Consider the following 16,182-nt stretch of genomic DNA (forward strand, 5'->3'; position numbering starts at 1 on the left):
CTTTTCCTCAGACTTAGTGAAATTGCTTCCAACCATGTTGCTGTGTGATTGCGCTGCGATCATAAGTTGGAAACTGGCAAGGCTCCAGGAAATGGTCGCGTGTTGTTCGCGTGTTGATTGCGCTGCTTGGACCGAGATGGGTCCATATGGCTTCGGCTGTATGGACCACAGTAACTCTTTTCCCTGTCAGGAGCCTAGGAGCCTAACGCCCCGGGGGGTCAGAGACGGGACCTTTTCGGAGGACCACTGACGTATGCAACCGTCGCAGTTTTTTGTGATGTCACTCTTTAGGTGTGTGCAAATTTTTCCTTGCACCGGGTGGAGTTTTTGGGTTGTGTTTTGCACGCCACAGGCTTTTCAACAGAAAATAACCAGCTGGAGGCAGAATGGTTGCAAAACACTACGGGTTTGTTACCTAACTCTGGGTTTCAAGACCAGTCCACCTCCAGCTGTTGCAAAACTACTACTCCCATCAGCCACGGTCTTTCAGTGCATGCTAAGAATTTTACTTTTGCTGCATCTAGGGTGCCACAGTTTAGAGACCCGTGCATAAAGGCCTGAAAAATGTGGGCCTGCAGAACTTACAATACTAGAAGTGCCAGCATTCCCAGGCATGCTGGAAGTTGTAGTTCTGCAACATCTAAAGGGCAATATGTATTCGAACGTCCTTGGGCCTTGAGGACACTGAAGTCAGGACGTTCGCATACGTCCTATGTCCAAAAAAATTTTAAATTCATTATGCTAAATAACAAGGAAAAGTGCCTAAATACACATTTGCCAACCAGGGTGTCTGCAGCTGTCCAGGCATGCTGGGACTTGTAGTTTTGTAAAAGCAGGAGACACATTTTTGGTTAAATACTAATATCTGATCATATATACTAACTTTTAAACTAGACTTAAATGCAGTTGAAGATGATGAAATAACAGTGGTCAAAATACTTACACAAATCAGCAACTTTTCCTCAGACTTTGAGAAATTGCTTCCCACCATGTTGCTGTAATATTGGGAAACTGGCAAGGCTCCAGGAAATGGTCGCGTGTTGTTCGCGCAATTGCGCATGCGCGATCGAAAAATCGCAATCGCAATATGTATTTTGGTTAAAATATCATACATATTCGATTTCAGAGTGCTGCTACAGCAGTTTTCGAAATATCTGCAATAAATTTCGCATTCGCATGTTGCGATATTTCGATAAAATATCAGGAATATTCTGAGCCAATCAGAGCGCTCCTCCAGCATATCTCGAAATTGCGCAATAAATATCGCATTCGCATGTTGCGATATTTCGATAAAATATCAGGAATATTCTGAGCCAATCAGAGCGCTCCTCCAGCATATCTCGAAATTGCGCAATAAATATCGCATTCGCATGTTGCGATATTTCGATAAAATATCACGAATATTCTGAGCCAATCAGAGCGCTCCTCCAGCATATCTCGAAATTGCGCAATAAATATCGCATTCGCATGTTGCGATATTTCGATAAAATATCACGAATATTCTGAGCCAATCAGAGCGCTCCTCCAGCATATCTCGAAATTGCGCAATAAATATCGCATTCGCATGTTGCGATATTTCGATAAAATATCACGAATATTCTAAGCCAATCAGAGCGCTCCTACCGCAGTTATTAAAAAAATCGCAATTATTTTCGCATTCGCAATAGCGAAAAATCGCATTCAATTAATTTCGATAAAATATCACGAATATTCGAATTTAGCGAATATATCTCGAATATTCGAATATATATTCGAGATATATCGCGAAATCGAATATGGCATATTCTGCTCAACACTATTCTCTATGCATTGTTATAGACTGTATGTCCCATAGTTGGGAACTAGGTTTAGAATTAGGGACCACGCTTATCAGAGGTGGCCTTGACATGGTAGTGTGGCTTCTACACGTATTTGCAAATGTAGGCTACAAAAATTGTTGATCTTAACCTAACAGGTAAAACAGCTTACTGTATATACTCGAGTATAAGCCAAGTTTTTCAGCACTTTTTTTTGTGCTGAAAATGCCCCCCTCGGCTTATACTCGAGTCACCTTTTTGCACCTGATCTCCCGGATTTTTGGGGGCCCGGTACTGGCCGGCCGTAGGTCCCCTGGACCCCAAACTTGGCACACGTGTAGCCCCACTCTGCCTCTACAAGTGTGCAAAGTTTGTTGTCCAGGGAGCACCGATTTTTCAAATCCGGGCACCCCTTCCATAGACTCCCATGTTAAACGGTAATTTCTCCAGTGATTTGGGGACCCGATACCAGTCAGCTGTAGGTCCTCTGGACCCGGAACTTGGCACACATGTCTCCTCTACAAGTGTGCAAAGTTTGTTGTATGGGGGACCTACGGCTGGGGAGCACCGATTTTTCAAACCCGGGCACCCCTTCCATAGACTCCCATGTTAAACGTCAGTCTAGTCATGGACAGAGTGAGGCATGGGCACAGTGAGGCATGCAGATGGACACCCTAGGCTTATACTCGAGTGAATACGTTTTCCCATTATTCTGTGGTAAAATTAGGTGGGTCGGCTTATACTCGAGTATATACGGTAGTTAGATTTTTTTTCTGGCTAGCATAAAAGTGTGGCTATATATACACTCACCAGCCACTTTATTAAGTACCCATGGTCAATTGCTTGGTAACATAAATTGCTAATCAGCCAATCACATGGCAGCAGCTCAATGCTTTTAGGCATCTTGACGTGTTGAAGAGGACTGAAGTTCAAACTGAGCATCAGAATGGGGAAGAAGGGGGATTTAGGTGACTTTGTACGTGGCATGGTTGTTGGTGCCAGAAGAGCTGGTCTGAGTATTTCAAGAACTGCTGATCCACTGGGATTTTCACACAAAACCATCTCTAGGGTTTGCAGATAATGGTTCGAAATAGAAAAGAAATTCCAGTCAGTGACAGTTGTGTGGACCAAAATGCCTTGTTGATGTCAGAATTTGGCGCAATCAACATAAAAGCATAACTCCATCCTGATCCATGAGAGGGATATTTTCTTGGTAAACTTTGGGCCCCTTAGTACCAATTGAGCACCATTTAAATGCCACGGCCTACCTGAGTAGGAGTAGACATGGTTCACTTGTTGCTGACCATGTCCATCCCTTTATGACTACAGTGTACCCGTCTTCTGATGGCTTCTTTCCAGCAGGATAATGCACATAATGTCACAAAGCTCAAATCATCTCACCACTGGTTTCTTGAACATGACAATGCGATCACTGTACTCCAATGGTCTCTACAGTCACCAGATCTCAATCCAATAGAGCACCTTTGGGATGTGGTAGAATGGGAGATTCACCTAATGGATGTGCTACTGACAAATCTGCAGCAACTGTGTGATGCTTTCATGTCAAAATAAATCAACATCCATGAGGAATGTTTCCAACCTGGTACTAGCAAGGTGTACTTAATAAAGTGGCTACTGAGCATATAAAGTATGTGTGTGTGTATATATATATATATATATATATATATATATATATATATATTGGATTTGCTCACATTAAAGCTGGACAATTTGTTTTAATTCAGATACGCTCTGTTGTCTTACCTGGAATTCCTGTTCAGTATAACATCGGGCTGCACTCCAGGAGCCACAAATGTCCATTGTTCTTATTCCTTCTGAGTTGTGTACTGAGAGGCTTGGACTAAACAAGCTCCACCTGAACCAGAAGTATAAAAATGTGAATAATAAAAAAAAAAGAACAGCATTATTAGTGTTTTTGTACTTGTAAATTATTCTGTAATCCCAGTCTAGTACTTTGTTTTAAATACATTTTTGAAAACTGATGTATGTAAACAATGCTATGTCTATATTTGCACACTAGTTTATACTCATGTAGCCATGCCCCTTGTGGGTTGCTGAAAGTTGTGGTTCACCCGTCACCCTGCCCAGCTCAACATCCATCTTACAGTCACTCAGTAACACAGACAAGTCCATAGCTTGTTTTGTTTTATTGCAGGGATTAAACTTGGATGGGTATGAGGCCCCGTACACACGTCTGAAAAACTTGATGGGCAAAACACATCGTTTTGCTCGTCGCGTTCCTTGTGAAGCCGCCGAGGATTTTGGCGAGCCAAGTTTCCCCATTGACTAACGAGGAAAAAGAGAACATGTTCTCTATTTGGCTCGACGAGTTCCCAGTCGGTTTCCTCGGCCAAAAGTGTACACACGACCGGTTTCCTCGGCAGAATACGGCTCCCATCGAGTTTCTGGCTGAATTCTGCCGAGAAACTCGGTCGTGTGTACGGGGCCTTAGGGAATTTTGGGATGCCCAGGATTTCAGAACAAACACTTGTGAATTGTAGATCAATCAATTGTAGGTTGCAGAACAAACACTTGTGAATTGTAGAGCAATCAATTGTAGGTTGCAGAACAATCATTTGTGAACTGTATATTCATCAATTGGGACTACTATGTACACTCCCTGTTTATACACCTCAATCTTCTCTCCAGCACTTCGCTTGCTGCACACTGTTCCCCCTCTAGCACTTCACTTGCTGCAGACTGTTCCTTCACCAGCACTTACCTTGATGCAGACTATCACTCCTCCGGACCAGCTAGCACCGCATTGGTTTTCCTGATGCTACTTCCGTCAGGCCTCAATGAACTGCCTTTTGCGGGCAGGGGCTTCGGGCCCCTGTGGTGTAGAATAGTCCAGATGCTAGTTTTCCTCTGCTCAGCTACCACTCCCTGATAGCTCTCTTCAGGCACTGCCAGCCAGCCTGGCTACAAAGACCCCTTTCCACTGCTCTTCTCCACAGTCCTCGCTCCACTGGTTCTGCACCTATCTCTCAAACTGCAATCTCCCAGTTCTCTTAGGTGTGCCTCCCCAGTCCTTCCGACTGTGCTCACTCACCAGCTCACCTGGCTGTGACCTGTAGTCCTCCTGGAGACTCTTAGAATGTTCTCTCCCGCTGTCCTCTCTCCTGCTCTCTCATTTGCCTCTGATTCAGGGATCTCTCCACTCCTCCCTGATGCACCCGACCCCCAGCCAGGGTCAACTTCCCCAGACTGGGGATCTCCCCGTGGGCCTGACAGCCTCCACAACCTCTCACTCCAGCTCTTCCCCCCGACAACTCCTCCCCAGCTGAGCTGACTACAGATATTTAAGGAGGCCTGCCAATCCAAGTTGGGGATTGGTCAAGGCTCCCAGATACTTCAGGCAGCTCCACCTCTCCTCCCTCCTCTCCTTCCAGGACCTTCTAAAAGGAAGGGGGAGGTGATGGTGATGCCACCAGTCAGTCACCCAACTCTCTCCCTGAGCCACTTCCAGCCCAGAATGAAAACAAACAGGCCTAGCCACCAGATAGGCCTGCCCAAATTTTCCAACCCTGTAAAAAATCCTCACTTCTAGCACTCACTAACTAGAGCAGGGGTCTCCAAACTTTCCAAACAAAGGGACAGTTTACTGTCTTTCAGACACAATGGGGGCCAGACTAGGGCCATTGGGAGTAGAAAATGTTCTGGTGTCCAGTGGGAGTACACCATGCCAAATCTTTGGTGTCAGGTGGAGGACTAGTTTCCCATCTTTGGTGTCAATGAAAGGAATTGTGCACTATCGTTTGTGTCAGTGGAAGAAATAGTGCCCCATCAATGTTGTCAGCGAAAGGAATTATACCCCATTTTTAGTGTCAATGGGGGGGAATAGTGCCCAGAGGGCCAGAAAAAGGCAATCAAAGGGCCGCATCCGGCCCCATGGCCACAGTTTGGTTACCCCTTCACTAGAGGATGCTACACTCAGATAGGATACCACAAACAGTTCTCATGTTTAATACTAAAACAAAATGTGAATAGTAATCACTGTTAGATAGAAAATACAGTTATAAACACACCTTTTCTAAAGGGAGCAGTTTATTTTCTGGCATTTCTCCTGCCTTCTACTCTTCTTCCTTTTTCTCTTTTTTTTTGTGGTCACTAGTCTAGATCAGTTATGTAATCCCCACTTGAGAAAAACTGATTCTATCGGTATCCCATTTCATTGATTAGGCTACCCGAGCATTAATACCCACTTTGCAAGATGTAGTTACCATAGGTGTCCGCTTTTTCCCATGAAGAACCTTGGCTGAACAGTTTGCTCAATAAGGATATGACAGTTAATGTTGTTCATAAAGAAAATAATCTATTATCACAATTTAAAAGGAAATCAGATCACATTTTAAGAGCAAACCTTGTGAAAATCCAAGTAATTACAAAAATCTAAACGCAGAAGACCTTCACAACACCATTTTTTGTGATGGTTTTGATCTAAAGAGACTCAAAAAATCATTGTAACATACTGAAGAGTTTAATATTAATCATATATTAGAATTTACCTCTGCTGCACAAAGCCTAGGAGATTGTTAGATGAGTTGAATACTCTGATGACCATGAGACAGCAGAACAAGCAGCAAACATCTTCACGGTAGGGTCTGCTAAACTTCAGCACTTCCTGTCTGTTCTGGTCACAGAGGCGAAGATAGCAGGAGCGGGCAGGACCACATAACTGGAGGCACAAACTGCTGGAATCTGCATTAAAACAGAATATTCTAATTATCCCTTCAGTTAATGAAATTGTATGCAAAGTATATTCCATCCATAGTGTAGTTACATTGAGATGTCACTGACCCACTGATATCCTAGTTAATTGACTGTAATGCCGCGTACACACGATCGGACATTCCGACAACAAAAATGTGGATTTTTTTCCGACGGAATGTTGGCTCAAACTTGTGTTGCATACACACGGTCACACAAATGTTGTCGGAAATTCTGAACGTCAAGAACGATACGACGAGCCGAGTTCAATGATTCCGAGCATGCTTAGGATTTTTGTTTGCGTCGGAATTGCATACAGACGATCGGAATTTCCGACAAGAACTTTTGTTGTCGGAAAAACTGAGAATCAGCTCTCAAACATCTGTTGTCGGAAATTCTGATAGCAATTTTTTTGCATGATGGAGCCTACACACGGTCGGAATATCTGACCAAAAGCTCACATCGATCATTTGTTGTTGGAAATTCAGATCGTGTGTACGCGGCATAAGACTTCCGATTGCTACCTCTTTTCCACAAGCTTACAAACTTGCTTGTTATATATTAATGGTCCATAGTAGCCTTGCATGGTAACCTTGCTTATAAAGCTGCGTAACTGAATCAGGAAAAAATAATCTTCCTGGCTACATTCAGTGGAAGATGTGTGAAAAGACTGGATTTAAAAAAACATTACAAATCTTTTGGCAGATAAACCACTAAGCGCAACTTCTGGAGTTCTACCTGGATTTATGCTTTAAGGTTCCCATTTGAACCTTCTGCTTAAAGGAACACTAAAGGTTCATTTTTTATTAGACCAATTGATTGCTGTAAGCTAGAGCATTTAAATATCACTTACCTCGTTTTTCCTTTTGACCTCCAAAATACAGTAATCCAGGTTTGAAAATGCCATTTCCTGTCTCTCCTCTTCTTGCTTTCCACCAGCATCTGAGCTGTTTTGCATGGTGGAAAGCAGAATGTGCTCACCCCCTCCCTATCACTACAGCCCTGCGTGAAGATGCTCTTATCCCTCACAAGCATGGAGGCTAAGCCTAATGGGAACTGTAGTTCCCATTAGGCTGTGATGTAGCAAGAATGAATGCGCACCGCAAACCAGGAAGTCAGTGAGAATAACGATTCAGGAGTGACGGAGGTGAATAAAACAGCTCGATTTCAACAGGTATCAAACTAGTTATAATGCAAAACATTACTTTTTACTTTATCAGCTACTGTCAGACTTTAATTTAAGAGGAAAATATTTTTGTCTTTACAACCCCTTTAACCACTTGCTTACTGGGCACATATACCCCCTTCCTGCCCAGGCGAAATATCAGCTTCCGGCACTGCGTCGCTTTAACTGACAATTGCGTGGTCGTGCGACGTGGCTCCCAAACAAAATTGACAACCTTTTTTCCCCACAAATAGAGCTTTATTTTGGTGGTATTTGATCACCTCTGCGATTTTGATTTTTTGCGCTATAAACAAAAAAAGAGCGACAATTTTGAAAAAAAAAACCACAATATTTTTTACTTTTTGCTCTAATAAATATCCAATAAAAAAAAAAAAAAACGATCTGTGTCCCTATGTACAAGGGAAACAGCATCGGTCTCCTCTCCCTGACAGGACATGGATCTCTGTGTTTACACACAGAGATCCATGGTCCTGCTCAGTTACTGGGCAATCGCAGGTGCCCGGCGGCTTTCCCAGTAACGTGGCGGATGCGCGCCCCCTAGTGGCTGTGAAAGACGAGGATGTCATATGACATCCTGTCAGAACAATAGAGCTATCGTGCCGCCGTCAATTGACGGCGGTCGGTAGTATAGTGGTTAAATCAGCAAAATATGTTTAAGGTCCATTAAAACAAAGGCTGTTCTAGGTCTTACAATTTGTTTTCTTCCTAAAGCAGCTACAGCCTGAGTAGAAAGGCCAGACCACTGTCAGCATGCCGCAGATTGTGACCTTTGCCTCTCTGTGGAGAAGCAGTGATCCCATTGCAGAGGTCAGTCAAGCCCACTGCTGAATCAGAACAAGAGTTCTCCAATCAGTGGGGAGCATATGCTTTGCTTATTGCAGAGCTATTGGCAGCAGGGGATCTGTTGCCTCTGCAATGACATCACTGCTTCCTCACAGAGAGCAAGGGCCCCACTCTGCAGATGCTGGCAGGGGACAGGCATTTCTATTCAGGCTGTGGCTGCTTTACGAAGGGAAACCAACTGTAAACCTAGCTGTAACCACTTGCACACTTGGAATATATTTAACTGGTTTAAACTGAAAATGTAATTGGGCTTTAACAGACAGAAAACAATTAGTTAAAGTGGAACTTAAAGAGGAGTTCCACCCAAAAATTGAACTTCCACCTTTCCGGTTCCTCTCCCCCTCCGGTGTTACATTTGGCACCTTTTGGGGGGGGGGGGGTGCAGATACCTGTCTAATACAGGTATTTACTCCCACTTCTGGCGATAGATCGCCGATCCCTCCTCCGTCTCCCCTTTCTGGGAGACACACAGGTCCCAGAAGACAGCAGGGACCAGTGAGGAAGCGCAGTGCGACTCGTGTCGGGAACTAGGCTGTGAAGGCTTCACTTCCTAATTGCCTTACTAAAGATGACGGCGCCTGCACCCGGGAGCCGAGAGACAGGCTTTTGGTGAGGATATCGCAGGCGCCCTGGACAGATAAGTGTCCTAATATTAAAAGTCAGCAACAGCAGTATTTGTAGCTGCTGACTTTTTTTTTTAAATCTCAGCTGAACTCCGCTTTAAGTTCCACTGTCACAAACTGTGAGTAAACAGAAGAGATATTTAATGTCTCTTCTGTAAAAAAAAATACACCTACCTGCCTGGTCTCAGCATTCTCAAGCATATAAAACAGAGCTGCAAAAATAGCACATGAAAAGCACCTCTCCTGTCACCACCAGTGTGAAAGTCCGAAGCGGAGCGGAGCACTTGCAGGATGCTAGAAAAAGTCCTGCAAGCTTGCGGGTGTTAAAAGCACCCTGCTAGCGGCCGAAAAGTGCTTCTAAAACTACGGTAAAGCGCCGCTAAAACTAGTGGAGCTTTACTGCTGATGCTCTCACCGCCCCAGTGTGAAAGTGGTATAAAGTCTGGTAAGTACTTCCAGAAGAATGAGAGGGAGGTAAGGAGGAGCTACCTGGAGTATTGAAGAGGGCCCCAACCAATCCCCGGCTAAATGGGCTGGCAGGGGGAGGGACCTCTTAAATACTCAGGGTCAGGCCAGCAGGAGCAATGGAGTATGCCTTTGAGGGAGCCCCCTAGTCTGGGGGGGGGACCTGGAGCTCGGGTGCTGGAGAGATCCTCTACAACGCACTGAGGAATCTTGTTCTGGATGCATAGGAGCAGGTGTGAGGACAACGGGAGAGAGTCAGAATGGCCAGGAGATCTCCAGTAGAAGTCAGCCAAGAGTGCAGTCTGGGAGGACTGTGGGAGGACTAGCCAGGGGTAGCTGCAGCAAGGTGCCTGAAAAGGTGGTGCTGGGATCAGTAGCCACAGGGATGGAGTGTGGACACTAACTTCGCTACACAACCAAGGGGCCCATGGTCCCTTTCTGTAATAGGCCTTTGCTTACAGTATCTGACTAATGCCTTTTTGTCAGATCATCTCACAGTGTTCCAGCTGGATCTGAGAAGTTGTTCTGCAAGCAAGTGATGTGCTAGAGGAAGCTGAGGAGTATGTAAATAGACTGGGGTAGATTCAGGTAGGGGCGCGCACTGCTACGGCGACGCAGCGTACCGTTTTTACGCTACGCCTCCGTAAATTACTTGAGCTACGCTTCATTCACAAAGCATTTGCTCCGTAATTTGCAGCGGCGTTTCGTAAAAGGGGCCGGCGTAAGCGTGCGTAATTTAAATGATCCCGTAGGGGGCGTGGATCATTTAAATTAGGCGCGTTCCCGCGCCGAACGTACTGCGCATGCTCCGTCGGGAAAATTTCCCGACGTGCATTGCGGTAAATGACGTCGCAAGGACGTCATTTGCTTCGACGTGAACGTAAATGGCGTCCAGCGCCATTCACAATCCACTTACGCAAACAACGTAAATTTCGAAAAAAATCGCGACGCGGGAACGACGTCTATACTTACCATTGGCTGCGCCTCCTAATAGCAGGAGCAGCCTAACGACGAAAGCGACAAATGCAAACGACATAAAACACGACCACCGGGCGCGCGTACGTTTGTGAATCGGCGTGAGTATGTAATTTGCATACTCTACGCTGACAACTACAAGAATCGCCACCTAGCGGCCAGCGTCAGAATGCAGCCTAAGATACGACGGCATAAGAGCCTTATGCCAGTCGTATCTTAGGCTACAGTCGGCGTATCGAGCTTTCTGAATACAGAAAGTTGATACGCCGGCGCTACTTAGCAATTATGCTGCGTATCTATGGATACGCAGGCGTAATTGCTACCTGAATCTACCCCACTGTTCATAGGAAAGTGAAGAGTTTGCCAAAGTCAAGTGGGCATCCTATAATACCCCTAACCCAATCCAAGTTTAATACCCCTAATAAAAAACAAAACTGCCGGACTGTTGACTTGAGTGCTATGGAAGTTTGTTGCGTTTGGCTATGCAGGTTGGGGGGATCCCCTTTCACCAGCAGCTCCTACGGGGTAGCGCTACAGTAGAATTGAGTTGAACTTCTTGCTGTGCGTCAATAATACATTTTTGAAGCTTAAACACAATTTTTATCTGTGTTATATTGGTTGTGGCCACTTTAAAACAGAGCAGTTCCAAATAACATCTGGTCTCATATAAATGCATATTTTATAACCACCCTCTGATACAGTTGTATGGATTGCGATAGTGCTTTTATAATAGCAGTGTTACCTTCAATAGCAACAAGTAATTGCTTGGCTGTGCGACTGGAAATAATGTATAATCTCTCTGATTGACAGCAAAATCCTGAAACGGAAAGCAATGATTACATCCATCCAAGTAATAAAATCAACATTAAAAAAAAACAAACACTAATCATTGTTTACATAAAATTGCACTCCCGTTTAATGAATGTAGGATGCATTAAGTCATTTAGTGTGTATTCACTGTATGAATATTCAAGTGAATAGCAAAGAACAAACACTGAGCAATTTGCATGAATTATTGTGTACCCTCATTAGCACTTGGATTCATTTATAGTTCTCTTATTTTAAAGGGGATTCAATTATCCATTTTGGGCAGACAACAGTATGCATATAAATCAAATTTTATTATTGAAATAAGCATCTTTAACTTGGGAAATTCATTATTTCTTTTTTGCTTTTCAGCAGTGATTTTACTTGGCTGTCACTATTTATTACACTGCAAACTACAGATGGCTGTATTATTGCTCCGTAAATGGCTAGGTAGCCTTTTTTTAGCATGAATAACACAAATGAAGCTCTATAACATAAAATAAAATACACTTTAGTACTAAAGATAGTCAAAGAGTAACCAAACCAAGAACTAAAAATGCAATATGTTGCAAGCCAAGAACATTGGCCCAGATTCAAGAAGCAATTGCGCCTGTGTAACCATAGGTTACACGGCGCAATTGCTTACTTGCTCCGGCGTAGCGAATGCTCCTGATTCAGGAACATCGCTACGCCGACTGCAGCCTAAAATCTGCGTGGCATAAGGCTCTTATGCCACGCAGATTTTAGGCTGCATTCTAGCGATGACTGCTAGGGGGCGCTCCCATTGTGATCTGTGTATAGTATGCAAATTGCATACTAACACCGATTCACAACGTTGTGCGAGCCCTGCGTACGCAAATTACGTAGTTTGCGTACATCGGGTTTCGCGTAACGTTACACATCCTAATAGCAGGCGCAGCCAATTCTATAGGATACCCACGTTCCCGCGTCGCGACGTTCGAATTTTACGTCGTTTGCGTAAGTGAATCGTGAATGGCGCTGGACGCCATTCACGTTTACTTTGGAGCAAATGACGTCCTTGCGACGTCATTTGCCGCAATGCCCGTCCCCGGCGGGATCCGGTGCAACGCCCCCGGCGGGATCATTTACATTGCGCGCGCTTACGCCGGGCAATTTTGCCGGCGCGCCCTCGCAATTTACGGAGCTACTGCTCCGTGAATCGAGGACAGCGCAAAATATTTGCGTGGGCGCAGGGCAAAATCGTTGCCCTGTGCCTGCGCAAATAAAGCGCAAATCTACTTGAATCTGGGCCATTTTCAGCAAATACAGACAATACCTGCTGATCTTGCCAGAAATACAGAGTAGTTCTCAATTCCCATGAGCTGCACTGAAGAATATCTTCCTTTTTAGCTATCTTCTATAAAACGACCAATTGCCCCCCTGCCCCCCATGCAATGGAGATGAAGAGATATGGATGCTTTTGTAGTTCATACAAGGAGAACAGCCTAGGGTGACAACCATATATACAGTGGAGTGATGTAGCCACCCAGGGACAGTAAGTAAGTGTGTTATTTGCAGGATCATCGGGTGAAAATAAAGCAAAAGAAGCTTGAAAAAAAATGCAGCCATCACACGATGGACTAGTAAGCCGCAATATATAAAAAAAAAATTGGGCTTAGATACACTTTAAAGAGGAAGTAAACCTTGATGGGTTTGACTTCCTCTTTGTTTCCCTGCAAAGGTAAAGCATAATGGGCTACTATGCATTGCATTGAAGCCCATTATGTATCACTTACATGAAACCGAAGCCTGCCATGTCCCCGATTTCCTTGCCTCCACGAAGCGTCCATCTTTCACCCTCTTCCTTCCAGGTATTGCGGCTCCTGCGCTGTGATTGGCCGGAGCCACGATAATGTCACTCCTGCGCATTCACGTGGGGGCCGCCAGTCACGGCACGATCTCCTTGAGAAACGACACGATCGCCGTTTCTAAAGGTTTCTACAGTGCGCCTGTGCCGTTGCCTATGGCACATGCACCCTAGACAACGGCGCCTGTCTCTTTTGCAAATATCTCCTAAACCGTGGAGGTTTAGGTGATATTTCAAGCACCTACAGGAAAGGCTTAACTGTGGGTAAAAGTGGTTGTAAAGGGTTTACAACCACTTTAAGGTAAACTTTTCTGATCTGGAGAAATGTTTATTTTTTATTTTTATATATAGGTTGATTGCACAGTTCTGCATTCACTGGCACTGCTGCGCTCTCTGACACGCACTCCTGTTTCTCACTAGCACTGTACATCATGCTTTTCTGTATTTATCATACTTGTATATTTTATATATATATATATATATATATATATATATATAAAATATATTTCTATATAGTACATCTCTGTGTGTGTATATATATATATACACACACACACATATATACACACACACAGATGTACTATAAAGAAATATATTTTTATATATATATATATATATATATATATATATATATATATATATATTTATTTATTTCCAAGTGTAGCTGTCGTACACACTTAATGTGTGAGGCGAATGCCCAGGTGCTCACTCACAAAGAAATTAAAACAAATCCAAAACACAGGTATAGAGACACTTAGGGCCAGATTCACAGTCTAAATACGCCGGCGTATCTACTGATACTCTGGCATATTTTCAAATTTGCCGCGTCGTATCTTTAGTTTGAATTCTCAAATCAAGATACGACGGCTTTAGGCTTCGATCCGACAGGTGTACGGCTTCGTACGCCTTCAGATTGTAGGTGTAATACTTCGGCGCCCGCTGGGTGGAGTTTGCGTCGTTTTCCGTGTTGGGTATGCTAATTAGCTGTTTACGGCGATCCACGAAGCTACGCGCACTCGTCGCATTCTCTTACATCGTCGCTAGTTGGCTTTTCCCGTCGTAAAGTTACGGCTGCTATTTCATGGCTTATATTTAGACCAGCCATGGTAAAGTATGGCTGTCGTTCCCGCGTCGAATTTACATTTTTTTTTTTTGGCGTAAGTCGTCCGGGAATAGGAAAGGATGTAACGCACGTCGCCGTTCAAAAAATTACGTCGGTGCGACGTCATTTCGCGCAAAGCACGGTGGAAAATTACAAAACAAAGCATGCGCAGTACGTTCGGCGCGGGAACGCGCCTAATTTAAATGATACACGCCCCATTTGAATTAGGCGGGCTTGTGCCAGACGGATTTACGCTACGCCGCCGCAAGTTTACAGGCAAGTGCTTTGTGAATCAAGCACTTGCGCTGAAAACTTGCGGCGGTGTAACGTAAATGGGATACATTACGCCGCCGGAATTGTACATGAATCTGGCCCGTACGGTCTTGCAGCTGAGATGGATCAAAGCAACAGCATTTTATTGTCAGTGTTTCGATGGAGGCAAGTCCACCTTACTCAAGCCGTCTTGAGAAAGATGGAATCAGAATGCTGACAATAAAATACTGTAATTTTGATTTTTCCCTGCTGCAGGACAACAATACTGTATTTATATAAAAAAAATATCCAACTTATGCTTTTTTATCATCATTGCTAGTCACAAATTTTTAAATGTCAAATGCATATATTGACTGTCCTACATATGATGTCTCTGATCAAAACTTGATCGATGATGCTGTGTGGTGTTCATGACATATACCATTGTCCAGAATACTAAACAGTTTGATATTTCCATTGGCCATAACAACTAACCTGATGTTAGAATATATATTAAGGTTTGCTCTGGAAACATGAAATGGACTCTTACCTTTTGGTTTGGCATTGGATGTTATACAGAACTGCTGAGCACCTGCTAAGATTTGCAGCTCAGAACCAACCGATTCACTTAATTCTTCCACTACTGTCAGTGTTCTCTGCATGGCCACCTCCCTGGCTGGGGTTATCTTGTGAGAGGTTGCAGCAGACTGTGAGGGTGGACATGATACCCTGATACTTCCTCTCCTTGAAGTTTCTATTTTCTTTGGAAGTACCAGTTTTTTAGATGGTTGTTCGACATTCTTGCCAGTTCTTCTCAATCCACCATCTCGCTGTCTGTGTTGAGCCTCCATACATTTGCACATCTTCTCTTCTTTAGGTTTTTTTGTGTGATGCTCAATATGTTTTTCTCTTTGAAGATATCCAAAGGGAGATGGTTGAAAATGTATAACTGACATCTCAATATATTGTTTATACACTTTGAAAAAAAAGTTTCTATTAAAAAGTCAATTCCACAGTCAAATTCTGAGCCAGTAACCTTGTAGACTGAGCCCAGTTGGGTCCTATATCAGTTTCTCTTCTCTCCGCCTGCTGCTGTTGCCATCCCAACCAACCGGATGCTTCTTAATCCTCTACAGGGGGCTCTCCAGCCTGTCATCCCAACAGATGGGTGAGCAAAAAAGGAGGCAGAATGTCAACTAAATTCTTTTTAAGGATTATAGAAGAACGACAACAGTTGAGATTCTTTACTCATGACAACTTGGAATTCTACAAAACAAGCCTCCCCCTGGTTCAGGACATTGCATCTCCATATATCTAATTTCCACTGCATCTTCAGAGTTTACCTCTGTAGTGGAAAGGTAACAAAGCAAAGAAACGGTAACTACCTTATGTACATCAAAATAAAGATAATAAATATAATGACCCTCAAATATGCTCATGTGTTTAGTTTTCCTTTATAATTATTTTTTTTTTTTTATCAATACATTTTTATTGGGTTTATCAATTTACAACACTTGAGGTAGTTGCATTCAATATACAACTTAAGTAGTATAATCACCTTGTACAGGCAGACA

At 43.7% G+C, this 16,182-nt stretch overlaps 1 protein-coding gene across 1 annotated transcript in view; it reads right to left on the reverse strand.

Annotated features, from left to right (window-relative positions):
* LOC120935357 (phospholipid scramblase family member 5-like) overlaps positions 1-15,764 on the reverse strand; it is a 38,513-nt gene extending 22,749 nt beyond the window's left edge. Inside the window, exons 1-4 of the mRNA XM_040347479.1 lie at positions 15,159-15,764; positions 11,362-11,436; positions 6,326-6,518; positions 3,561-3,672 (exon numbers count right to left, since the gene is read on the reverse strand). Of these exons, the coding sequence (XP_040203413.1) occupies positions 3,561-3,672; positions 6,326-6,518; positions 11,362-11,436; positions 15,159-15,564 (786 nt within the window). The 5' untranslated portion in view covers positions 15,565-15,764. The remainder of the gene's footprint in view (positions 1-3,560; positions 3,673-6,325; positions 6,519-11,361; positions 11,437-15,158) is intronic.
* Positions 15,765-16,182: the final 418 nt, after the last annotated feature.

Source organism: Rana temporaria, chromosome 4, assembly GCF_905171775.1.
Source record: "Rana temporaria chromosome 4, aRanTem1.1, whole genome shotgun sequence".
Classification (NCBI taxonomy): domain Eukaryota; kingdom Metazoa; phylum Chordata; class Amphibia; order Anura; family Ranidae; genus Rana; species Rana temporaria.